General features: G+C 35.2%; 4 protein-coding genes across 4 annotated transcripts; 2 read left to right on the top strand and 2 right to left on the bottom strand.

The window, feature by feature from the left end:
• Positions 1–5,565: 5,565 nt before the first annotated feature.
• Positions 5,566–6,555, top strand: LOC130637004 (olfactory receptor 141-like). The gene has a single exon (XM_057446859.1). The coding sequence runs from the start codon at positions 5,566–5,568 to the stop codon at positions 6,553–6,555; it is 990 nt and encodes a 329-aa protein (XP_057302842.1).
• Positions 6,556–6,970: 415 nt separating this feature from the next.
• LOC130636543 (uncharacterized) lies at positions 6,971–8,343 on the bottom strand. Its single transcript, XM_057446291.1, has 3 exons — positions 8,177–8,343; positions 7,441–7,548; positions 6,971–7,222 (listed from the first exon to the last, which is right to left on the bottom strand). The coding sequence occupies exons 1-3, from the start codon at positions 8,331–8,333 to the stop codon at positions 7,083–7,085; spliced, it is 405 nt and encodes a 134-aa protein (XP_057302274.1). The 5' UTR covers positions 8,334–8,343; the 3' UTR covers positions 6,971–7,082.
• A 1,184-nt stretch (positions 8,344–9,527) lies between these two features.
• LOC130636541 (uncharacterized) lies at positions 9,528–12,104 on the bottom strand. The gene is made up of 2 exons (XM_057446290.1): positions 11,347–12,104; positions 9,528–11,100 (listed from the first exon to the last, which is right to left on the bottom strand). Exons 1-2 carry the CDS (start codon positions 11,353–11,355, stop codon positions 9,610–9,612), a joined length of 1,500 nt encoding a protein of 499 aa, XP_057302273.1. The 5' UTR covers positions 11,356–12,104; the 3' UTR covers positions 9,528–9,609.
• Positions 12,105–13,729: 1,625 nt separating this feature from the next.
• LOC130636540 (uncharacterized) lies at positions 13,730–23,060 on the top strand. Its single transcript, XM_057446289.1, has 8 exons — positions 13,730–14,003; positions 18,895–19,529; positions 19,652–19,751; positions 19,879–20,099; positions 20,214–20,427; positions 20,691–20,825; positions 20,913–21,021; positions 21,669–23,060. The coding sequence occupies exons 1-8, from the start codon at positions 13,928–13,930 to the stop codon at positions 22,906–22,908; spliced, it is 2,730 nt and encodes a 909-aa protein (XP_057302272.1). The 5' UTR covers positions 13,730–13,927; the 3' UTR covers positions 22,909–23,060.
• Positions 23,061–24,637: the final 1,577 nt, after the last annotated feature.

Genomic DNA, 24,637 nt, shown 5'->3' with positions numbered 1-24,637 from the left:
ATAAAGTGTTGTGGAATAAATTTGTTGTTAATAGTAACCTTACATACACGCACAGCACGGCATCTATCTTTTTCATTTGTCTTCCGAAAAACATTGAATAACTTTTTTTGTGACCAGTGTATACAAAGCCTAAGGTAAAGTCAATCGCTTTCGTTTCCCTTTTTGCTTTATGAAAAAGTCATTAAACCAATTACGAGTAAAGGATTTAATAAACAATGTATTGTGGTAGCAATAAAATTGTAAAGATAATCTATGAACGTCCAAAGTTTTAAAGTTCTGTCAAGCTTAAAATTTTAAAAGATATGGCAGAGTACAGTGAATTAAATCCACTCGAGAATATATTTGCTTTTCCAATAGCTGTGAAAACTAAACTACCCACAGGTAAAGACTATTCATCTTATAAAGATCACGAGCTGATTATTCACACGTGCATAAAAAACGAACAGTTACGATGTCTTGACACCAACCAGCAAAAGTATGTTTATATCCCTGTAAGTTACCCATATCCAATAAGTTATATACCAGTGTTTAACGAGCAGGTTTTCCATCGCGTGTTAGATTTAGAGACAGAAAGAAAGACGTCTGCCGCAATTACATGGGTAGTTACAACGAAAAGTTTTACGTACAGGGAAACTGTGTTCAATGTTGGTCAAGTGTTAGAGATTAAGAGAAATATTTTATCGCGCTTAAATTTAAATAAAATGTGTTTTTCCATCTACCCTTCAATGAGGCTGTGTAACCTTCCGCTTGATATTGTGGGTGAATTTAAGCGCTGTGGTTCACCATTTGACTGCATTCAGAGAAACATTTCAGAAATATTGGGTAATTCAACATTACCATTTTTAATAAAATTACCCCATCAGGGAACAGAGGTTTTCCTCCTCGCAAGAAACTTAACCTATTTGGACACGGTAATTGCAAGCCATACAAAAAAGAATAACGAACTTTTAATTTTTCCTTCAACGCTAGCCATGAGTCTGGACATAATTAAAAACGTTGAGTTGAAGAAGGTAAGCCAAGCTGACATCGAAAGTATACAGAAGAGGTGCGTATTTAACTATGTATGTTTTGGAGAACCCTTTCTCTGTAAATACAGTTTCGAGAAACTAGGGATAAAGCAACGGCAAAGTATCAAATTAGATGGGCATGGTTATACTGTTCCAGATGCGGAGGAAAGTGGTGGTTACGAAGGAATCAATTTGTTACCAGATGACGAAGTTGACGAAAGCAGCGATGCAGTTGGTGATGCTGACGACTATGAAGATCCTGACAAGGACCTTGATATAAGCAAAGTTAAACCTAAACTCAGTAGAAAGCCTTTACCAGCACTTCCAGACCCAAATAAAAAGAGTCCAATACCACATGATCTATTTCCTCCCGCTGTTGAAGAGGAAGATAACAGCGAGTATGCTTCTGACTACGATACAGACGAGGAGTGTAACAGAAGGTTCAGTGAAATACGACATGAGAAGGAAAAACACGAACTTGTCACCAAGAAAGATGACGATGATCCACAAATGATTTACGAAAACAAACCCAGATTAGTTTTACACAATGAAACGATTTCAAGGAGTAAGCCTCCTCCTCCAGTTGCACCTCGAAAGGATAAAAAGCAAAAAGTACCGGTAAAATTAAGTCCAACGAAAGATATAAGTAAAGATATAAAAGAATATACAGTAAAAGAAGTTTTGAACCTTCTAAAAGAGACTCATCTAGGCCATCATGTTGATATTTTTAAAAAAAATGAAATAGATGGCAGCCTATTGGTGCAATATACAGAACAGGACTTTGTTGATATGGCTTTCTCAAAATTTGAAGCGCGAAAGTTTCACCACTACATGCAGGGACTTCTCTTTGACGGCGGGGTTAAGTTCACTGGTGAAAATCACGTAATTGATAAGACAGACTTGGTTACATCCATGTCTTTTAAAGAATTAAATGACTTTATAAAAAGCTGCCTTCAAGAAAAGCTTGCATCGTTTCTTCTAAAACATGAAGTTGATGGTAAACTTTTTAAAGAATTAGTGAAAGATGATTTGTTACTTTCCTTGGAAGAGGATTATGGAATTCCTGTGGTAAGGCATGAGCTAACGAGACTGAAAAGAATACTGCAACACTAATACACTAATATGCTGTACATTACGTAACATTTAGCACTACTTAACAACTCATTCAGTGACACTATAAAGAGGTAACAAAGCACAGTGTTTTAAAAGTAAATGCTTTGTAAAAATTTCCTTGTATTTTAAATAAATTTTGGAAAAGAAACTTAGCTGAAGTTTAATTTTAATAAAGAGTCCCGGAGCCTTTAAGATTTTGACTGCAATATACGTGGGTAAGCCAAAGTTTCAAATTATCTGGAGAATTCTTAAATTTTAAGTTGTCCTGAAACGAAAACAAAGAAATATAGCCGGATTTCACATGAAAGATACAGCAAGAGATTTGTTAATCATTACACGGAGTAACTTTAGAATATCATCACATGTTTTATAAGGGAAATAACATTTGCAAATGACACCTTTGAATGATTTCGTGAGAAGTAACTGTTACAAATGATAATTTTTGCGATTGATGGTTGTGTTGAACTACAAAAAGTGGCATCATTTGTCGTACTTTTGTTTTACAACTTACGAAAGTAAATGACGAAAGTAATATATAGGAAAAAAAATATCCCATACGAGTTTACATTGTGTAATAAAAAATGCAAGCAACTTACTGTGTTACAATATTTCGATGCAGAAAAAGACTTTGAAGGGGCTACAAAACGGTTGTTGCTTTCCAACTTTTTTGACTTACACGAAAGTCGAGCTAAAGGTGGTGAGAAAGTTTATGCTTAATGAGGACAAAAAAACATCTTGAATCAACTTATATAGATATCATTTTGGTCTATTTATATTAGATATCCATAATTGCTTTAAACTCAAGTTTCCTAACAAAATAAACTTCAATATTTTTAAACTAGGTAGCTAGCTATATTGTTCAAATTTTTATGCAGAAACATAAGTTTATTGCACATAAAGCCAGTTGAAGCAACAACAATTACAAAGTATTAGTTACCTTCTTAAAGCTAGTAACATAGCATTTTTAACAAATACAGCTTCTCATGTTGTCTCTGTTCCCTTTTCAAAACAAACTTTCGATTTACTAATATTTAATATTTTTACAGACTGTAGATTATTTTATCCCCCAAAAGAATACTGAAGGAAAATTATATATAAAGAAGTAGCGAATTCATCATAAAAAAGTAATTATTTATAAATAGGTTGTCTAGACGTCTATATGGTCCTAAAGTGTGTATAATTTCTTGCACCTTCATCTTTTGAGGGGTTCTTTTATTACATGCCATTCTTCGGAATGTGCAAGGATTGAGCTTTTAAAATCGTTTTGTAGGCCCTTTATAATAACTATGTATATTTAAAACAATTCAACAGCCAAGCTGGCTAGCTAGCTAATTTTAAAATTGCAAACATTTTTTTCTGTAACGTAGCAAGTGTGTCGAAGAATGTGATAAGTTCGAGTAGAAAGGATGTGTTTACTCATCGGCTCATGATTTGACTAAAAATCGATGTGACCACTGTCGGCAAAGAGCACGATGAAAATTACAGTCCGTTATAAGCACAGCAACATAGCCTTTTTTATATTTTGGTAGCTAGCTACTAGTAAATCTACGATTTAATGGTAGATGTTCACGAAACTGTAGGACTTTGTAATTATGCGAAAATATATTTCTTGCGTGGCCTAGTGGTACAGAGGGGCAGTTTTAACAAGTGCCTTTACCACAGCTACGGGTGAGTCCATGTCATGTGAGGGAAGTTTTTTTTTAAGCAGTAGTACCGTTTCTGACATATATATTACAAACAAGACATTCAATTAAGATATAGATTTAACAGTTCTTTTGTTGGTATTGTAACAGCCAACCCGAGAAATCGGGTTGACTGTGTGTGAATATCCGAATATCCGAAATAATAATAAAGCTAGTCGCTAGCCTGATAAAAATCCACGGGAATTTACCAGGGGAAAAATTCACAGGAGTTCACCAGGGGAAAAATCCACAGGATATTATGCATTGGTTTTCGCAACTATTATATGGCTCTAGACTTGAAAAAACCTCTTGCTAAAACAAACACTGATCAATACACAATTTAATGACATTTTCTATCCAAGAATGAATTGTGAAGATAAATGAAGTGGGAAATCAAATGCGATGCGAGTTAAAAAAAAATATTTTTATTGTTTACCGAGATTATTTCCAAGTTATCGTCTCAGTATGAGGTGGTAAATAATTTAAACATTAGTCTATACATAATATTGAGACTAAAGATCAACCTCGTCCTCATCATATTCATCAACAAAGAAAAATGCCCTGGGAACGAGGTTGATTAAAGATCTATTCTAAGGATTGCAGAGAATGTTGATGGAACATTTTTGCTTCTTGCTTGCACTCATGTATTGAACAAGGGCTCTTCTACGCATATGATATTAATTCGAAGCAATTAATTTGCTAACAAATTATTCCGCGGCAACATAGGTGGAGGAGGTCACTATATTACTCTATATGCCCGTCGGCTGTCTGTAACACGAGCCGATTTCGTGGTAAGTAGGCATTCAATATTTTTGTCCACAATAGCAATATGACAGGCTCACAACTGGTCCCTATAATAATAGACAACCGCCTAAGATATCAATCCTATTTTCATGCTGAGCGCTAAGCAGAAAAAAGAGATTGTCACTTTTATAGTCTCTGGCATGACTTAGCCGAGGTTTGAACCCAACACCTGCCGCACTGAAAGCAAACGCTCTACCACAAGGCTACCAGTCGTAGATTTCGAGGCAGCATCCTGCTTAAACTAGCTAGATAGCTAACTAGGTTTTTATTCACTTTTTCAGTTGTATTCAGTTTAGTATATCATTATTTATATAAGAACTTTTTATTCTAGCCAATATTATTTATTTTGTGTGAACTTCACCAACCTGCTTTTTGTTTAGCTACCACTGGGGATGTGACTGTCTAGTTGTTAGCCACCTCGGACTTAAAGTAAAATAAAAGCCAAATACAGTTGGTTATAACAAAATTTTCAAAAAATCTATCTTGTATTAAGTGCAGCTAAATCTTTTATTGTAATATATATACTTTTAGTGAAAGTCTAAATTTTATTGATTCAACGAGACAACAGTCTCGATTATCCCTTGATATACTTAAGGTTTACTTTTTACTCACAATTATCTTTGTAAAGGCAGGCTTAGGGATGTGATTTTATTTAACTTAAAAATTAATTTTTTAAATCTCACGAAGCCTATTTTTCAAAATAAAATTATTTATATATATATAAATGTAGGTCAACTGTTCAGAGAAATAGAGAAAAAAAATAATGACTAGCCTGGTTAATATTTTGATATTCTTACATAAAAAAGCATGTATTACTAATTCCCTGTGTGAGAATATATAATTAATAAGATGATTAATTGACAATTGACATGTACAAGCCACGCCCATGTAAGAAATGTTTTCATCACGGTATAAGTAGATACGAGATACTCTATCTTCAAAGAAGATTCGAAGGGAGCATGCGACGAAATGAAACGTGTATTACTGCCTACTCAGCGGTTTATAACTTAGGAGAGTATCAAGCTGTTTCGTTGTTAGTGTTAAATTTAGTTGTCATGGTAGCAAATATAATCAGCAACGTCGGAATTATATACGGCCTGGTTTCCACTTCGCAATTTTTTAATCCGTCACTGAAGCTTATTTTGTGCTTGAGTATTTTTGACCTTTGTTTGGCGGTTTTTGCACAGCCGATATTTTCCGTGATGTTAGTTTACAAATCTACGTTAAGTCAATGTAGTGTTGAAATATCGGTACAATTTTTAGCCGTCTTCTTCACTCACGCCTCGGGCTATACAATCGCTACGATTGGTTTCGATCGCTACGTTCGAACACGCTATTTGAACAACTACTCTGCTGTCATGACAACAAAGAAGTTCTATATTCTAGTGATGGTTATTTGTATGACGTCATTGATCCAGGGCGTTATATATCTATGTGGTACCTTGCTTAATTTCTTCTCAACAGCAAGCAGATTAGGCGTGGTAATTGATTCCTGCGTGGTAGTTGTGACATTTGGATTTTACTTACGGAGTATAAAAGTAATTCGTGAATATCGGCAGGCTTCAACTTTTAGATATCTCATGAGAAGCGTTAATAGACGGATTATTATAGTAGGATCCCGAATTATGCTCTCCATCGCTATTACATATATCCCGTATTTTATTATCTCCATCGTACGTTCTATTTACCAGAGTAGTAACCATTCCTCACAACAGTGGGTGGATTTTGCCTTGATATTTTCCTACATTTTAATTATGTTGAACTCCTTCATCAACGCGTTTATATTTATCAACGGTAATAAAAAGCTGAACCATAAAGTTAAGAAGCTAAAGTTTTGGTCATCATACACGGAGGAGACCTCTGACTCCAACGAGCCATCTGTTACTGGAAATGAAAAAATGCAACGTGGTGCCGTAAAACCTAAGAGTGACGTTGAGACTACTGTTTGATTGAGAAAGTTGAAAAGATTTTGTTGCGCAGGGAATATTATAAATTGTATTAACAATAAACGGTTAAAAACGTTAAAAATCGTGGAGATAGTCCATCAGTGGAGGCACACGTTTCTTACGTATTCTGAACACATTAACGAGGGTATTTTTCGCCAATTTTACGGCAAATCACAATATGGACCATTTTGATGCAAAAATTTACACTATTATTAGCGAATACTGTAAAATTCGCGAAAATAATTATTTTATTTGATCTGTATATTTCCACTAGGTCGTACACTATATACGCAACTATTTGTTGATTTCTGAATTCTCAAGCACATTGTTTTTTACTATTCGCGAAAATTCATCTTAAAATCCACCTGATACAAGCGAAACCTGGTCTTCACGAAAATAAATGAGAAACGACAAAATATATTTCTTATGTTGTGTATTTCAATGTTTAAAAATAGTTTATTTAGTTCTGAAATTAAGGCTGGCAAGTTTAATATTAAGAAAAAACAAGAGGAAATGTTTACAATAATGTTTCATGCTTTAAAACACCATGGCGTATTTGTATTATCATCAAGAGGTTTCCAACAACAACCTAAGTTAAGGCATTGATCCTTCGTAGTGGCTGAGGTACCACACTGTTGACGCGTGTTCGACTCTGTTCTTGAGCAGTCAACTAAAAAAAATAAGTTTTGTTAAACGATTTGATTTTTTTTTCTTTATTTACGCAGGCTTGATTAACGAGCTTTTTGAATTTTTTGGTATACTCGAAGAGTAACAGTATACCCATGAAATTTGACCACTTTTTGATGCTACAAATATGATACTACACCTAATAAGATTTAGCAGCAGCAATCGTTTCACAAAATCTTGTTTTGTGTTATACTTCACTACCTGAACAAGTTCCACAAGTTCGTTGACATAATTCTTTTGTTTTGCTGAAATATTTGCAAGTCAGTTTCATGTGAGAACAGAACGATACGCTATCTCGACAAGTTGACTCTATAAAACAAATATGGATAGCATTAGAACAAAACAAACGATGGGATATCCTTGTCTATAAAGCATACCCTTTTTTGACCATTAATTTTGACCATTAATTTTAAAACCTTTTCCAAAGAAACTCGCTATTAATAAAGTCTTAACACATGAAATCCTGATTGCAAAGAAAACCATACTTAGTTTCGTGCGTATGGAGTTTAAAGTATCAAAGCGAAATAAAACTTATTTTTACACAATAAAAAATGACTTGCATATTTTATTTTGCTTGATAGCTACCAGTTTAACACATCCTGAAATTCACATGGAATCAAAATTCAACGTCGCGTAACCACACTCTATGCGAATCTCAGCGATCTGCGCAAACGTCTTTTTTGTCTTAGCAAAGTCTAAAAACAGTAGTGTCGCCTTTAAAAAATGTCAACTATTTCAAATAATTACTGTACCATTTAGGGAAATACCTTATAAGGTTTTTATGCGACCCTGACTTAATGCGAGTGTGTTTAAGCTGAACACCTGAACTTTGTTAAATGATTGGTCGCCATTATGGATAGCTTGATGTTCCGCCCAGTAATTAAATTGTACCCTAATAAATTTATCTGTATTGTAAAAGATACAAAACTCTTCACACCTTCTTCTGTTAAACATCCTGCCACTAAAAGTAACAGAAAAGCGATACCAGATTTCATCTTGTTGACTTCTTTGTAAAAAAAATTATTTAATTTAACTTTTTTAATCGACACTAAATATTTATGCCCTTCCACTCCTCGTGAAAGTACATTGTTCATATCCCCCGTTAATTTGCTTTAATCAATGTGAATTTGCATTTGTTTAGCTGTTTTCGCCGGAGGTAAATTTCATTTCAATGAGTGGTTGCGTTTAATTGGTAGTTATTTCTTGTGTTTTTTATGTACACAGCCTTACTCCAATACATCTCTTGCAAATACAATATTGACCCATAATTCCATTTGTATTGAGAAACCAAGTGTGAATATTGTACACGATGTGCTCAGCTGTTTTGACCACGCCGAGAATCGCCCAATGTGTAATATCATTTATTTATTACAAAGAAAAAACAACAGAGATTTCAACTCATGTATTTTGCGTACTTTTTTGATCGAGAAAATAAAGAGACATCGATGCATAACACAATACGAATGAAACAAATCGCACATTCTATTGAAAACTGAGTCTGCCTTCTACATTCTTAATTTTCCCGCTGTTTCACCCTCCGTCCCTCTGTGACGTCAAGCACGCAAGATAGGTAGACTCTTCACACAAACTAGTGTCTCTCTACGAGGTTTCCAATTTAACGGAACTGTTTTTCCACCTGTTATTTGATTTAGATCTTTTTAAAGGTGGGAAATAAGAAACAACTCTATGCTCACAAAATCTTTTAGCAGAAGTTGTACAACCTCGTCCCCAGGGCATCTTGTATCTTTTCTGAGCCCGGGACGGCAGATGTTGTAGACTTTCATTTAACCTGAATACATGACCATCTTTTGCACTAAAGAAAAATCCCTTCCAAAGTAAATCTACGAATTTAAAACAATGTTTTACAGATGTTTTCTGCCTATAAACACCTATTACGAAATTAATAATGTACAAACAAGTGCCCAATATTTTTTTTATGAACAGTTATCAGCATTTTATTCGAGATGTTTTTTTTTTTTAAATTTAACTTCTTCGTTAACAATGCTTCAAAATTATGCAAGAACTTTTTCTAATCAAACAATATCTTCGACACAGGGCTGGCGAAAGGAGGGGTCAAGGGGGCTATGTCTCCCATTTTTCTTTTGTTATAAGCAAACTTTTGATCGACAAGAACAAAGATAATCGACGATCTCATTTGCAAAATTATCCTCTAACATTATAGAAATTAATCCACCAGCTCTGCAAACACCTTATTTATTTGAATATAAAGTACTTTAGTAAAATCCCTTCATATCAGGCCCACCGTGAATGCATGCAATAAAAAAATATGTATATAATTATTTCATCGTGCTTTTAAAACGTATTTTACATCATATGCAAAATAAAAACATTACGTTAAAATATTTGGCTTTACCAAACAGGAACCCAGTTACATATCCCACCAATGCTAGCCAAGCCAGCATCAGCAAACTTTCCATTCAAATTTGGTCCATTACCTTCGGCTTTTTCGCACATGGTTGTATCCTGATTCTTGAGGCTCACGGCTATGGAGGGTGGGTACAACACGGTTCGAGACCTACCCAACTCAATTGTTGTCAAATTCTTTTTATCGTAGAATAGAGCACCAAGAGGAAAAGTTGACGTTCCTAAAATTGACTGCTGGTAATCGGAAGCAATCCAATCTCCAGGTCGGATAAAAATCATACCGGCTGTTCTCTCAACACACCCTAGTGCATGTGGAGCATGTATTTCAGGCCGGTATCGCATCTTTGGGTGATGGAAACGATAGTTCTTGTTGATATTCTTTTGTTTAAATAACGTGCATAGGGTCGCATACACAGTCCCAGTTGACCCTTCGTAGTTATCAGCTATTTTTACATCTTTTTCACTACACAGCGTCTGAGTGCCTGCAATTACGTATTTGCCTTCTTGAAATTCTCTTCTTAACGGGTTTAAAGTGATACGTAACCTACCGGCGAAAATGGCTAGCCAAAGGGAATGCTGTATGGCAAACCCAAACTCTTCAAAAGGCTCTGCAATCCGCCAACCACCATGATTGAACCAGTTTCCTGCCAGAAGAACAGAAGAAGCTGCTGCAGCGACAAGACTCGCTCGTTCTTCATTCTCAGCCAAAGAATTATATTCAGGCCACTGACAGTCCACATGAACATAGTTATTTCTATCATCAGCGTCTCTTTTCACGCATTGTATTCTTTTATCTACTGGCTTCAAATGGCCTTCGTAATCGTTAACTTTAGCTGCAAGGAACAAAATGTACGACGCCGGCCCTTTCAAATTTTTGATGTCGTCTTTTATCCACCCAAGCGAAAGAAGACACCATTGACGCACGTGTGGTAACAGGGTCACGCGCAGACACGCTGTTCGTAGTAGCATGTAACACTTTTCATCGCAGAACTGGCATACATAGTATTCGCGATAAAGCATGTCGGGAACTTCGTATGATTTATTGTACTGTGATTGATATACCGCACCTTGTGGCAACCTCGCCACAGCCTCTCCTGTTAAATACATATACTTGACCATTTCATCCAGAAATAAAATGTCCGGACATTCTTTGCCACAGTTTTTGAGTCCGTCAAGATCGAAATTGTAGAAATCAGCTCTCATTATATTTCGTTTTGAGACAGGAGCGATTTGTTGACATTTTGCGCACACATTTGTGCCACTTGGACCGTAACATGCAGTCTTGCCTCCTAAAATTTTGCAGCCGGCCATGAGTCCACATATACCTGCTCCATTGATATCCTCGTCTATTGAGCCTTGATCGACTTTTGGCTTGCTATCAGTTAACGATTGAGCAAAATCTTGAAATATATCTGCGTCAGTTGCATTCATTAATATAAATAGTAAAAAAATGTGAAGCAAAACAATGTCTTCCATCTAAAAAATATATATATATATATATATATATATATATATATATATATATATATATATATATATATATATATATATATATATATATATATATATATATATATATATATATATATATATATATATATATATATATATATATATATATATATATATATATATATATAAAATCGGGGAAGTAAAGAAAGAAATTAACATCCAAGCAGGAAACCCAACGGTGCTTCATTGAAATAGACAACAAAATTTTACCATATTCATGTAGTGTGTCTACCGGCTCAATTTCTTTTGTTTCTCACAGTATATAAAATACACACCAATCAGACGAGAAGAGTATTTACACATTTGCGATCAACTTGCTAAAAAATCAATTGAGAATTATTTTCTGGATTCTTTAGATATATTTATTTTCCACACTTATTTTTGCACTTGTGTTTTATTTTTGCCGGGTGTGGTTTTAACAATTAATCTTTTTGGTTTGTTATTTCAATTTTTAATTCAATTTAAATTTTTATTTCGGTTTAAGAATTTAAAAATAAAAGTTGTTGAATTATCAGCGTTTAAAACATGTACTGTATGTGCGCCATTTTTGTTGATTAATCTCTTACATGGATCAACTGTTGTGTATTCGCAGCATGATAAAACAGAAATAGTTTTTTCAATCGTGTATGGAGCGTAAAAAATGCAACTGTGTTTTCGATAGGGAAATAAAAAAAAGTTGATTATACTGAAAATCGAAAACAACAAATAGAATTTTTGCGGAAATATTAAAATAATTTGTAAGTAACCCTTTTTGGGGTGCTTTAAAATTAGCCTTACTGGGAGGTAGGAAAAATAAAAGTTTGAATAAATTAATTTTTATTATAATACCTGTATACGCCTGTCCGCCTGCCACGCAAAATGGTACCGAAAGTAGCGAGACGCACGTAATGTGGTATAAAAAGAACAAGCGAACCCGTGGATTTTCCACGTGCCACCGACTAGTTTCTAAATATTGTTACAGTTTTAAAAAATTCAGTCGTTGTTTGAGGTGGAGCTTATCTACTCTGCAACTCTTTTGCATCTCTCCATTATTTTAGCATAAACTACACAACTGAAAAACTTCTAGAGTTTTAGGTACTTCCATTCCCTAAATTTCAAGATTGTTCTTGCATCTTCCTCATTCTAGGGTCTTTCTCATTGTCTCGCTATCGTTTTTTGCTCATCTCGAATAATAATTTAAGAAATTTGTGAGAAGATATGGACTTCTGAAGTAGTAGCGACATCTTCATCTGACCCTCCGATCTAAATAACCATCGTTTGTAGACTAGAAGGGCTCTTTTTCACTAAAAAAGAGCCCTGGGAACGAGGTTGGACTATAATCAGTTTGAGTTGGGTTATCATCATCAGACTGGCTTCGTGTTTGGCTCTAAGAATTTACGCCTCTTTTCAACCTTGTCCCCAGGATCTGGTGATCAAAAGACGTTATTACGGAGTGGATGAAATACATTAAAAAGGCAAAATACCCTACGAACGAGGTATATCAGGAGTATCAGTTTAAATGTTAAATGTAACCACAATGCTATTGATTTATATTTTATGTGGTTTAGTCTCACTTATTTCGAGGGATCGACCGTGCCAACCTGCATGCTCATATTATTTGTAAACACGAAATAGAAAAATTAGCTCCCTGCGGAAGAAAAAAATTAAAATGAAATAAGGCCTTTTCATTATTTTCTTTCTGCATAACAAAAACTAGGCTGACTAAGTCGTGTCAGAACAAAAGGGAACAACATAATAATTAATTGTTGATAAGAAAAACATTTCGTCCTGATTCTTTGTAGAGAGGCGTTTAGCTTTGTTATATCTATTTTTTAACTTAATTTTAAAGACGCTACAGCTAGCTTTTTTATGATAGGACTTTAGATTGATATATATTTATATCTGGGTGACTATATGATGCTTTCAATTTCGATAAATGTTGTGCAACATTTGAACAAAAATGGAATTTGTGTGGCTATATTATTTTATCAATCAGAGCTCCAAATTATTTTGCTTTAAAGCTAGCAAAGATGATAAGCTAGAGTAGCGTTAATAATTTACTCCAAGCTCGACCCCAGCACCTTTTACCGTGGCGTCGAAAAGCTAGAACTATCAGAAAGCGCAGCGCCGTTGAGAAGCAAATAGTCCTGGGGACGAGGTTGAATTTACTCCACACCCGAATCGTTTTAGCCCATGTGCATACATGCGTGTTGAATTCGCAACCTTGTCCCCAGGAGTTCTTACCTTTTTAAGCGCTAGCGGCTTTGACATCAGGCAACAAACCCTTGGGACAAACCTTGATCCCAGGACCTGTTGTTGATACAAAAAGCCCCTCTGGGGAACGTGGTTGCCTGGGGGACGAGAATGTTAAATCCGTCATTTTTTAGCTACAGCTGCGACCTTTTTACCCGGATATATATACCTTTTATCATACTTTAAAAGTTAAATCAGATAGATTTAAAGAAGACAGTCTTAACACACTCCAACCTCATCGGGCGATGTGTACCGAGGCCTAGCGAGTTAAACTACTCACGATTATAACTCGAATTGATCATGTATTTTATTGATTTATTTCACAAAAGAATCCTTATGCCGCCATCACGTGATCAAAAAAACATGTCTTTGTTTCGCCTTCGCTGAACACTTTCAACGGGATCGTTCAAAAGTTTCATTTAAAAAAAATGGTCAAAGACAGCTTTTAGGAGTGGTTAAAACGTCGTACTATAACGCAAATAAACAACTTTTGCAAGGGAATTTGTTTAAAAAAAGTTTTAAAAGTCGATTTTAGGCAACATAATAAATTTTATCAGTAATGGCCGCTGTGCCAAACCAAAACCAGAAGCTCCACCAAGAAAATATGACAAACAACATATCAGTAAAAATGGACGGTATGCAGATATTATTTTCCCTTTATTACTCATCTTAGATCAGTTTGCTGTAGCTGTTTTAATATGCTGATTGCTTGTATGGAAGAGTGGGAGTGAGGGAAGAGTTTGTGTTCCAGTGTCCAGGTTCCCAAACTAAATTCTCTGTTCCAGTCTACCCAGCCCCAGTGTCTTTTCATTAACCCCCAATTTTCATCAAAGTTAGCTAATACTGATTTGTCCTTGATATTAAAAGAAATAAGTTATCATTGCAAACTGGTTTAAGTTTTTTATAGCTTAAAAAAACCTAGAATAAATTGAGAAAAATTGGTAATTTTCCCTAAAAATGTGTGTGGATAGCTAGCTAACTATAGCTAAAGATATACTGATAATTTTCACCTTATATTATTATGACAGTCTGGATAATAGCAAGGGAAGGGAGTAATTTTTTTTTCTGTTAGTTCATGAAAACAGTTGCGTACGGTCAGAAAAATTTGTATCAAATTTTGATAAACTGTCATCAAGTTATTAAAATAAAACCGCTTCTCTGTAGGCTAATTGTACACTGTCAGGGCTGGTTGAGGGATTGGATGTATATTGCGGCACATTTTTGCTAAAACAACTTTAAACTGCAACAGCGATTACTATCACTAGTAATAATAATAATGATGTATATTTATAGTGGCAGTGCCCAGGTACGTGAGTTGTATCCAAGACTTGTCATAGTCATATAAAGGCGCATATTTTTTGAGTTCCTTAATTTTTTGTAAAATTGTAAAGATAAAAAAGATAAGGTATATATTTATTCTACAATAATCCTACATAGTGTAGACATGAAATAAATAATATATATATCACGTAAGAAAACCAACATTATTAGCTATGGCCATGTAATTAATTTGGAGAGCATCTGTAGCTGCAAGTTCTGACAATAGTACATGGATCAACCTTTAGGGATTTAATTTTCGTTAGAATTAATTTTCTTGAATTTTGTGAGCTTTTGTCAATTACGCGAAAATTAGTGTTCCAAAAAATATTCAGAAACTCATTATTCACAAAAATCAATTGTGAAATGTAATTTTCTTGGAAATTAATTTTCATGAATTTTGTGAGTTTTTGTCAATTTCGCAAAAATTATTCAGAAACTAAGATCAAATTTTTGTCAAAATTTAAATTCTTTTCTTTTAAAAAAAATAATCATTTGACATAATTACCAATGTTACAGTGTTCCAACTTTATAAATTATCTTTATTTACAAGCATAAACCTATGTAAGATACAACGGCTGGCAAGTCCAGGCCATTTCATAAGATTTTGGTAGACATGTAATTTTGACAAATGATTGCAGGGATATTAATGGTTTAAAGATTTTTTGATAACGTCTTCAACGGATTCATTCCAAAATGGATTTGAAGCCCAGATTTGGACCCAGGTTGCTCCTAGTTACCCATGCGTTGTAAAAATGATTGACGTCATCACCCTGTTTCCAAGTTATTTGGCCTCAAAGTTTTATATGCATTGTAATAGCTTCATTAACTTAAATTAAGATATTGACATTACATTGTTATTAACCTTGTGTCATAACGTTGCTGACATCAAAGGAAAATGCACACTTTCCCCTCACATACACACTGACGTTTTATTATTATTATTATAATTCTCAAATAAAGAATTGTGTTGAAATGTTTATCAAGTAAAGATAACCACTTTCTAACTGAGGTTTTATTTGTCTTTTATGAGTTATTTATACAAAAAAGATGAAGGAGTGTCATTCAAAAGAAATGAATAAGATATGCAACTTGGGAATAATTAATGCAGTGGTGGATTTAGGGTATGTCAAGCTAGTCGGTGGACGTACTTAATTTTCGTCAAAAGCCTTGTTGCAATTTCAAAAAAGTATTTCGCTGAAGCACAAAAATCTTCCAGGGCAGCTTTCATAATATGCTCTGGGTTGAATTTCTATAGAATTTCTACACATAATACACACACATGCATATATTATATAGTTGAGCACATATTCATCAATAATATGGTGTAATATGTAAGAAACTGCGTAATTAACCTGCGACTTACTTCGCATGTTGTTTTATTAGGGGGCACAAAATTCAGTTATTTGCTTTAATTCACTGTAAAAATTGTAGCGTATACCCCCTATTTTAATGTTGCCGTACTTCGACTTACTTGTTGTATTAGGGGGTGAAAAATATAAATATTGGTAACATGTAACCGTAAAAAGCAGGCCTTACCATGCCAACCTCCAGAGCAATTAATCGCTCGCGTCAGAGTGTCCTCGCAAGCAATTTTGCTCGCCATATTTTTCACTAAAAAAACTTTACATTTAGTATCCAAGGGCATCTTTTTCAGCAGAGGCGTGCGACTTGACACAGACCTAAATCGTTTTAGGCGTGTGGTTAAAACGTCTGATAGATTTTTGTCTTTTAGATCTCAGAATTATTGAATAGTCTTGGTCCTTTAAATCCACGAGCAAGCCTATTCATAGCCAACCTGACTATCCTAGCTAATTCTCCAACTCCCGACTTGTTAAGAAGCTACGTAGACATAAATCTCTTTTGCCCGGCCCCTGCGTTGTTGGTAACCAGCTCTTACACAAGAAATCCAGTCATGTGGTTCTTAACTAATGCAGAGGTGAATGCTGATGGAGCACGAATGACGCAAGTCTCCAAAAATGCACTTAAAGGTGGAACCGACAATTTATCATGGATTTAATTGTAGATAATTTCTTCATTTGACGAAACAATTGGAAACCATAGCAGGTCCAAATTTGATGGATTATTTCCTTTATACCGCAACTGTTATTCAATTTTAAAAACGAAGCCTACATGCGGTATATTTTTTTTTTGTATAAAATTTATGTACCTGACATGTACCTTTTAAAAAAAGATTTTATTTGTTAGTTTTATTTAAACCACGCTGATAAAGATTTTTTTATTTTAAAAACGAAGCATATTTTTTCCTATTTGTTTGTGATGACCTGAAAAATAAACATTAAATTTATGAAAATGACAGTATAGTCATGCATACTATTTCGGACATGTAAAAAAGAAAGTTAAGATTGAGAGAGTCGCTATACCAGTACACGCTCAATCGTTGTGTTTGGGGTTCACGATTAAAAACGTTCCCCACTTTTCTACTGCAAAATGTATGCGCAACAAAGATTAACCTTAATGCCGTATCGCACACGTTTTATAAAATGGCGAATGAACTGTTGCACGATGGGTAAAAAATAATCACATCAAATATCTTTTCAGTTTCACTTAAAAGACCAATCAATTCGCGAGCATTAAAATGCTCAGGTAACGAGCATTTATGCAGGCGCGAGCAGTTACTTGCGACTCATGGCAAGGCCTGAAAAGCATTAACTAACCCCCGTGATTTTAACATAAGTAAGTCAAATAAGGCAAGAATATTCATTAAGGGGTAGTGGCTTGTGAAATACCGTTAAAAACAATTAAAAACAAAAACAAATGATGCTTTACTTCGTCGCACAATAGTTTTTTGCAACGAAAATAAAATAATAAACAACATATTTACTTTTGAAGATTTTTTATCAAGCTCATAAAACAGCAAAGTAAGAAGAACTTGACAAAAATTGTACAACTACCCCCTGATAAATTTATTGCGACTAACTTGTGAAGAGATTTCCATGCCAAATTGAATATGAAACTTTGAAGCTGTAGCTAGCATGTGTGGTGTTCGTAAAAAGTTTTTTTTGTCAGCTGAAGAAAGAAAACACATGATGTTTTTTTATTAAAGTTTTGCTCTTAGTTAAGTTGGATAAAGAAAGTTGTTGTGCCTGGCACTACAAATTTTCGAATTTAAAGCAGATGTGAAGTGGAATAAGCTGCTCTTTGTAAATCGACGATTTCAGCTTAAAAGAATGGTTATACTTTACAAGACCTCGAAAAATACTACTTACTGGTGAACTTTGTTTATCGATGGATGGTGTTTCAGTAGAAGTAGATTTTGTAATGTGTCTAATGTGTTTTTAGCTAGTTAGAATGCAGATAAATTGTGCAGAAAAACCTTCGTACTAATTTTGAACTATAGTAAGATAAAAAATCACTAAGCTATAAAATTTTTGTTAATTATATAAAAACGGAAAATGTAATTTATATTTTATAAAAATAATTTTATGTTGTCTTTTAAAAATTTTATTCTGCTTTTTTTTCTCATACAACTCTTATTTGGCTGGTCACCAAAAATCTATTAAGCCATGCGGTATACAAAAATTTGTAGTTCTTTAAAAAAGCCTCCTGGATAGAGAGTTAAAATACTCAAGATTTTTTTCAAAATGCAAACCGGTCACTTTATAAAAATTGGCTCAAATCTCAGTATAAAACTGGCTATAGATGGTTTTCCTCATATTGGCTTTAATGTATTTTTAAACTGGGATGTTATGCGCTAAGTAAAACACGCCCTTAAACGCCTTGTGTTCTCTTAACACCCATTTCTTAGTGACTGTGTAAAAAATGGACTAACTTGTTTAAATTCGTGTATCCGCCCCTGTAATGATTGAAATTGTAAAAGCTGCAAACATTAAAAAGTAAACAGCTTAAAATTTATTTTCGTTAAATTTAAAAAATGGTTAGCTATATATATTACTTGCTATACTACATCATCACTTGTTTAACATGGCTTTTTCCCTATAGAGGGTTGCAAATCAATATGTTCATTCTTTTTTTTTGGATATTATTCTTAAGATTTTTGCTCCACAGGTCCCTGTATATGGGGTTGACACAAATCATTTTCCACACTTTCCTCTTGTTTTGCAGCTATAATGGTTTCTGCTACCAATAAATGTTATAGCAAAAGTTTTAGCTAAAATATAGTTGATAATATAAAGTTAATTTTGTACAATCAAGCTTGTTTTATTTGCACAGCTTATTTATTTTTAGATCATGTACATTTCAAGCCTAACATCCATTTGCTATCCAACAAAAGTCATCACAGTTCTGGAGTGTATAATGTGTTATCTGGCCAAAATCAACGACAGTCCCAACAACAACAACAACAACAAACATTTCATCCACCTTCATTATTTTCCAATACAATAAGACAGCCTACTGAAAGTCTATCCTCTAGTGGGTTACGCATTGACGAAAGTGCACAAAGTAATACTTCTCTTAACTTCAATTCTAATCATGACAACTCAAATGTATCTGGAGCTTTTAGATCCAACACAACAGTACATGCCCCTCCTCCGCAGATATTTAATGCATCTTTAAACAGTGCTAATCTAATGACCACTGCAAGCGATCATAACATGGTTGGCAGTTCTCACCATAATGAAAAAAGTGCAGCATTGTCAAACCAAGCCAACCCAGGGTATAACACTGGTATAGGAATGGGAAGTTCTGTTCCGGTGGACATGCCAACAAGTTCTTCTGGCAGTCAAAACAGTCAGACTAGTTCAAGTACTCAACAGTATAGTCAGTCCAGTGTTGGTATGCCGTATTCTCAGCCAAGTTCTGGCATCCACAGTCACACCCAATATTCTCAAAGCTCATACTCGCAAAGTAACAGTTATCAAGTGAGTGTTAATTTATTTGTTGTAGCAACAAGGACCAGTGCTTACTACAAGTTGGTTTTTCGCTTACTCGACTACTAATATTTTGTCTAAATGTAATTACTCCTGTATTTTTTGGTTTTTAGAATTCAAGTGGCAATCTTGTCCAGTTGGATGGACAACAATCATCAAATGGCCAGCAGCCAACTTATGTATTGTTACAAGCTCCCAATGATGGGGAATCTGGTAAGTTTAATTCACCACAGAGTTAGAGTTAATCTATGAACAGACGCTTAAATATTGTACTATAACGTGGTACAGATTTCGCCAAAAAATTCCACAATATCTTACAGTGCATTAATTATTTTACTAGGCACACAGCCACAAGTGTTTCTCGCAATGCAGACACCAGGTATGACAGGACAAGACCCACAACAACAACCTTACATTACATTGCAACCAGTTAATGTGGATGGATCAGAGTTAAGCAATAATACGTTGGTACAGGATGGTGTAAATCTTCAACAAGCAGTTATGGGAAACAGTGAAATCAATTCTGATGGCAAGCAAATATCAACTGAAAGTGGACAGCAGGTTCGTACAGTTGTTGATTGTGTTTGTGGCATATTTGTTACTCATTTGTTTTTAAAGGTAAATTGCCTACTTCAGCACTTTTTAACCATATAACTTGCCTCGTGCATGTTTTAGGTAGTTTTAAGCTTACCAGGACAACAAGGTCTCATCCCTTCCTCGTCTAACAATGGACAACAAAACATGGTCACCTACCTACAACCTCTGGGTGGAATTGGTGTACCTGTATCAAATATGGAACAAGGGCAAGTCATCATGGCGTCTAGTGACCTTCAGGGCAATCTTACGCTGCATAATGTTCCTGGTTTGTCAGGAACCACTAAAAGAAGTGGTAATGATTTGCTATATATTCAAACGTACTTTGTTATGTTAGTGTTGAGTTAACTGTCTTGAATCATTTGGCAGTTTGCAAAATCAGAAATAAATCCAGACTAGGAAATATAGTTCTTTAAAATTTTTGGATGTTTGTAGTTAACATTTGCAATGCCAAATTTGACAAATTTGTTAGGGCTTCTCATCCAAGAACAAACAATCTCTTTAGAATTTCACTACCACCCTTATGTGGCACTTAGCATTAACATATCTTTTTTTCAGTGGTTCCTTCTAATCGTAATGTTGGTTTGACGACACCTCGACGGCGACTTAGTACAGATCCCCGCAGTTGTGATCAATGTGGACGATGTTTCAAATACCCCTCTGATTTAAAGAAGCATTTACAAATACATACAGGTTTGTGTTACTCGATGCGTTAAGGCGACTTGGTCTATTTTCCATTATGTCTTGTTTTTTATACTCGTCTCGATTGTTTATGTTTAGATATAAAGAAATTCGCATGTGATGAGTGTCCGCGCATGTTCCGTCGTTTGCACCAGTTGAATGTTCATCGAAGGATACACACAGGGGAAAAGCCGTATGTGTGCAACCGGTAAAATTTTTATTCTTTAAAATTTTGTTATGGTTTATTAAGACTGAAAATCTCAGATTGATTATACATATAGCATACAAGTCGCTAGCCCGTGCAAAAATTTACGGGTTCACCCGTCCTTTTTTTATGCCACATTGAGTCCGTTGTGCTCCTTGTGGTACCATTTTGCAGGACAAACGTATACAGCTATTATCTCACAATTTAATGCAAAAATTTCTGCGGAGCTTATGTAAGGTCGCGAGAATAAATTGCGCAAAGATTTTCAAAATCGACCATCCGCGTTTTCTTAAAGTTTTTAATTCTTGTATCTGCAACAATTTCTATTTTTAATTCTTGGTACTTTGATTCTGGTAAACTATTTCTTTGTAGTGTATTTTAAAATACCTTTATTTCTGATGTTATGTTAGGCAAATTATGCTTTTTCTGAAATTACTGAATCTTGAACATCTCAAAAACTTAATTCCGCAAATTTCAGGAAAATGTAATTTCTGCAAAAATATATTCCACAAAATGAAGCACTTTGAGACCACTCATCCCGCGAAAAGAATTTACGCCAAAATGTCTTCCCGAAGTATTTTGTTTGTTCTGGTAAAGTGGTTATAAAATAGGTCAATAAGGTGTTACGCACTTTATTTTGCTTACTTTAGATGTAGCGCTCAGTTTCGTCACGACTCTACATTGACAATGCATATTCGAACACGTCACGATCATCTGAAACCATTTACCTGTGACGGCTGTGCGAAAAAGTTTGGTCGTATGTCACATTTACGGAAACATCAACGAAATGTATGCGGTCGTAGCAGCTTGCGTGGTTCAGTGGTGCAGTGCAAGTACTGCGAGTTATCTTTCCCCAAGAAATCAGAGTTAAAACTTCATTTTTCCGTCTGTGAAAAGAAACCGGATAGAATGGAAAAAGAGCTGATGTCTCCAACTAACTACGTTTGTGAGACGTGTGGTAAAGAGTTTCCACGTGTTTATGATTTTAAACGACATCAGTTGTCACATTCCGACGAGAAGCCGTATGGATGCCCGCAGTGCGGGAAGACTTTCAAGGAACGATCTTCCTTAAACAAACACGTCAAAAGAATGCACTGTAGCGAAGGTGACGGAACTATTCCTATTGACGACGACGGTATAATAGCTGGCGACGATGATGACGAAGATGAGCTGTCCGGGGAGGAACATGACAGGCGTTCTGGACTGATGACTTTGTCAATTAGCAACACACGATCATCTTCTTCATCTGTTACTGCTCAAGCTCTAGCACAAGCTGGTATCATTACCTCAAGTGATGGACAAGTACTTGCAGCTAATGGACAAGCGATTAGCGCCACTGAAATCTTAAATTTTCCAGAAGTTGCTGAAGCTTTGGGTATAAATTCCGGAGCTCATGCCACGGTGTTGGATTCGGATGGTAATTCCACTATGATAGCCATCACGCAACCCGGAAACCTGGAAACAAGTGAAGTATCCATGGATATGGAGCAAAATATTATTCATGACGATAATATAATATCGAGTGAGAGTGCAAGCACAAACACAGAGCAATACATCCCCTCCACAGAGTCACTAAACATGAATCCTGTGTCCGTTGACTCCGATACTATAGACCCGACCGGTGATATAAATGTTGACTATACGAATGAAAACAATGAGAGTACGATATATAATTCCACGTCTAATGATGAGTATGCTTCAACACTCGGTTCATCCATGGTGTTTAAACAAGAAGATGATGCGCAACAATTCGTTAAACACGAAGACTTAGCGGATCACGTGAAAGCTGAACAAGCTGCTGCACATGATTTATCACCCGAGGAGGAGCAGCCGAACGTGTTAACTCCTGGTATATTGGAGGAGAACGCTTCAGTATTAAATTCGGTATAAATTGGTAATAGGATTGTTATTTAATATGTACTAATTAAAGATAAAATTAATCTGCTTCCCGCTTATGTATAATAACCTTGATTGTTCCCAGGAAAATTTGTAATGAGTAATTTACGAATGATTATATGTGAATAATCCATATGGTGTTAGAAGATGCTGTATTCTCTGTGTTCATGCTTTTCAAAGTAATTTCGCGGATATGGGTTTGCCAGAAAGGTAGCTACGCGCTTTTTTATCATGACTGTAGCTCAGACGCCTTTTTATAAAAGCAAAATTAAAAAAAACCCCGAAGTAATCAGTAAACATATACCGAGCCGACATATATAACAGGGATTGTATAATTTAAAATCAAAAAGGGAGGGGGTTTAACAAGTGTCTACGAACGCACTTTGACTATCTATAATTCCATTTTTTACATTTTGATGTTTTAAAGTTTCATTAATTCTGTTAAAACAAGTCTTGAACAAAAATTGATTTTTTAACTTCCTGTGAGAATTTTGTGAACGATGCGTGGTTCTCGCTATTGCGCAGCTAAGCTACCATTTTGCGTGACAGACAGGCAGACGTATACGGGCATTATAATTAAGTAGTCGTTGCCCGTGGAAAAATCCACGGGTTCGCCCGTCCTTTATATTTACCCGTCGCAACAAAGTGGATAAAATTGTATCCGTAACATCATTTTCTAACTCAGCGGGGGTCTGCGCAGAGACAGACAGACGGAATACGGCTATTATTATAGAGACTAGTCGTTAGCCCGTGGAAAAATCCACGGGATCGCCGTCCTTCAAATTAGCCCGTTGCAACAAAGTGGGCAGAAATATATCGCATTTGGTATTGATGTGAATTTTAAAAATTTCGTGTTTCCGTTACGGGACACGGCTTTCGCGAACACACAGACAGACAGACGACGGCTATTATTAAAGAGATATATGCGTATGTGAGCGTGCATTGTAGGGTGGGGAAGAATTGGGTCAGAGATTGTACAATTTGGTGTCTATGTGTTTCATAGTTTTCCCCTAAAAAGCGTCTATTGGAATTTGGCAAAGCTATTGACCAGTAGATATAGATAAAATTACTATTTACAGTTCGAATACAGTATTCTCTGTATTTAACGCCCACTCTCTATTTAACGCCCCTCTCCAATAAACACCCACCCTAAAACATCAAAAATCGTATTAAACGCCCCCATTCTAATTAACGCCTCTCTCTAATTAAAGCCTATTCCATATTTTATGTAAAGGGGGCGTTTATTACAATTTTACACTTACATCAAATAAAGGAAATATTTGGACGAAGTGTGTAAGCGTTTATTATTCAGGAAATGAAAAATCAGGCGTGATATTACAATCGGCACATGCCCCACCAATTCTTTGTAACTCCTTTCTTAAGAAAAGAAAATCTATTACTTGAAAGTTTTAATTGCTTTTAATAAACGCCCACTCTCTAATTAACGCTCCTCTCCAATTGACGCCCGTCCTAAAATCTCGAAAATTAATTAAACGCTTAGGGCGTCAAATAGAGAGAATACGGTCTGATCTGAATTTTATATTTTATCGCAGACTTATAGAGTCACCTGATTCGTACGGCGTAATTTGATTTTTGTGACCAGTCTAATACAGTTTTCTAGCAATGTAAGTGATCTTTGTAGTTCACACCGAGCCAGATAGGTGGAAATTCTACAGTATTTATTCTAAAAGAAACAAGAAACCGCGATCAGTTTGAAATCACA

This window comes from Hydractinia symbiolongicarpus, chromosome 3 (genome assembly GCF_029227915.1).
Source record: "Hydractinia symbiolongicarpus strain clone_291-10 chromosome 3, HSymV2.1, whole genome shotgun sequence".
In the NCBI taxonomy this organism is placed as follows: domain Eukaryota; kingdom Metazoa; phylum Cnidaria; class Hydrozoa; order Anthoathecata; family Hydractiniidae; genus Hydractinia; species Hydractinia symbiolongicarpus.
This window is presented reverse-complemented; position numbering and strand designations above follow the sequence as displayed.

What these genes read in the sequence shown, in the direction of transcription:
- LOC130637004 (XM_057446859.1), top strand. Translation starts at nt 5,566, where the DNA reads ATGCGACGAAATGAAACGTGTATTACTGCCTACTCAGCGGTTTATAAC.
- LOC130636543 (XM_057446291.1), bottom strand. Translation starts at nt 8,333, where the DNA reads ATGAACAATGTACTTTCACGAGGAGTGGAAGGGCATAAATATTTAGTG. An exon ending in AGGATGTTTAACAGAAGAAG is followed by an intron (nt 7,549 to 8,176) that starts GTGTGAAGAGTT and finishes TTTGTTTTATAG; the next exon opens with AGTCAACTTGTCGAGATAGC. An exon ending in AACTTGTGGAACTTGTTCAG is followed by an intron (nt 7,223 to 7,440) that starts GTAGTGAAGTAT and finishes TATTTTTTTTAG; the next exon opens with TTGACTGCTCAAGAACAGAG.
- LOC130636540 (XM_057446289.1), top strand. Translation starts at nt 13,928, where the DNA reads ATGGCCGCTGTGCCAAACCAAAACCAGAAGCTCCACCAAGAAAATATG. An exon ending in CGCAAAGTAACAGTTATCAA is followed by an intron (nt 19,530 to 19,651) that starts GTGAGTGTTAAT and finishes TTTGGTTTTTAG; the next exon opens with AATTCAAGTGGCAATCTTGT. An exon ending in TCCCAATGATGGGGAATCTG is followed by an intron (nt 19,752 to 19,878) that starts GTAAGTTTAATT and finishes TTATTTTACTAG; the next exon opens with GCACACAGCCACAAGTGTTT.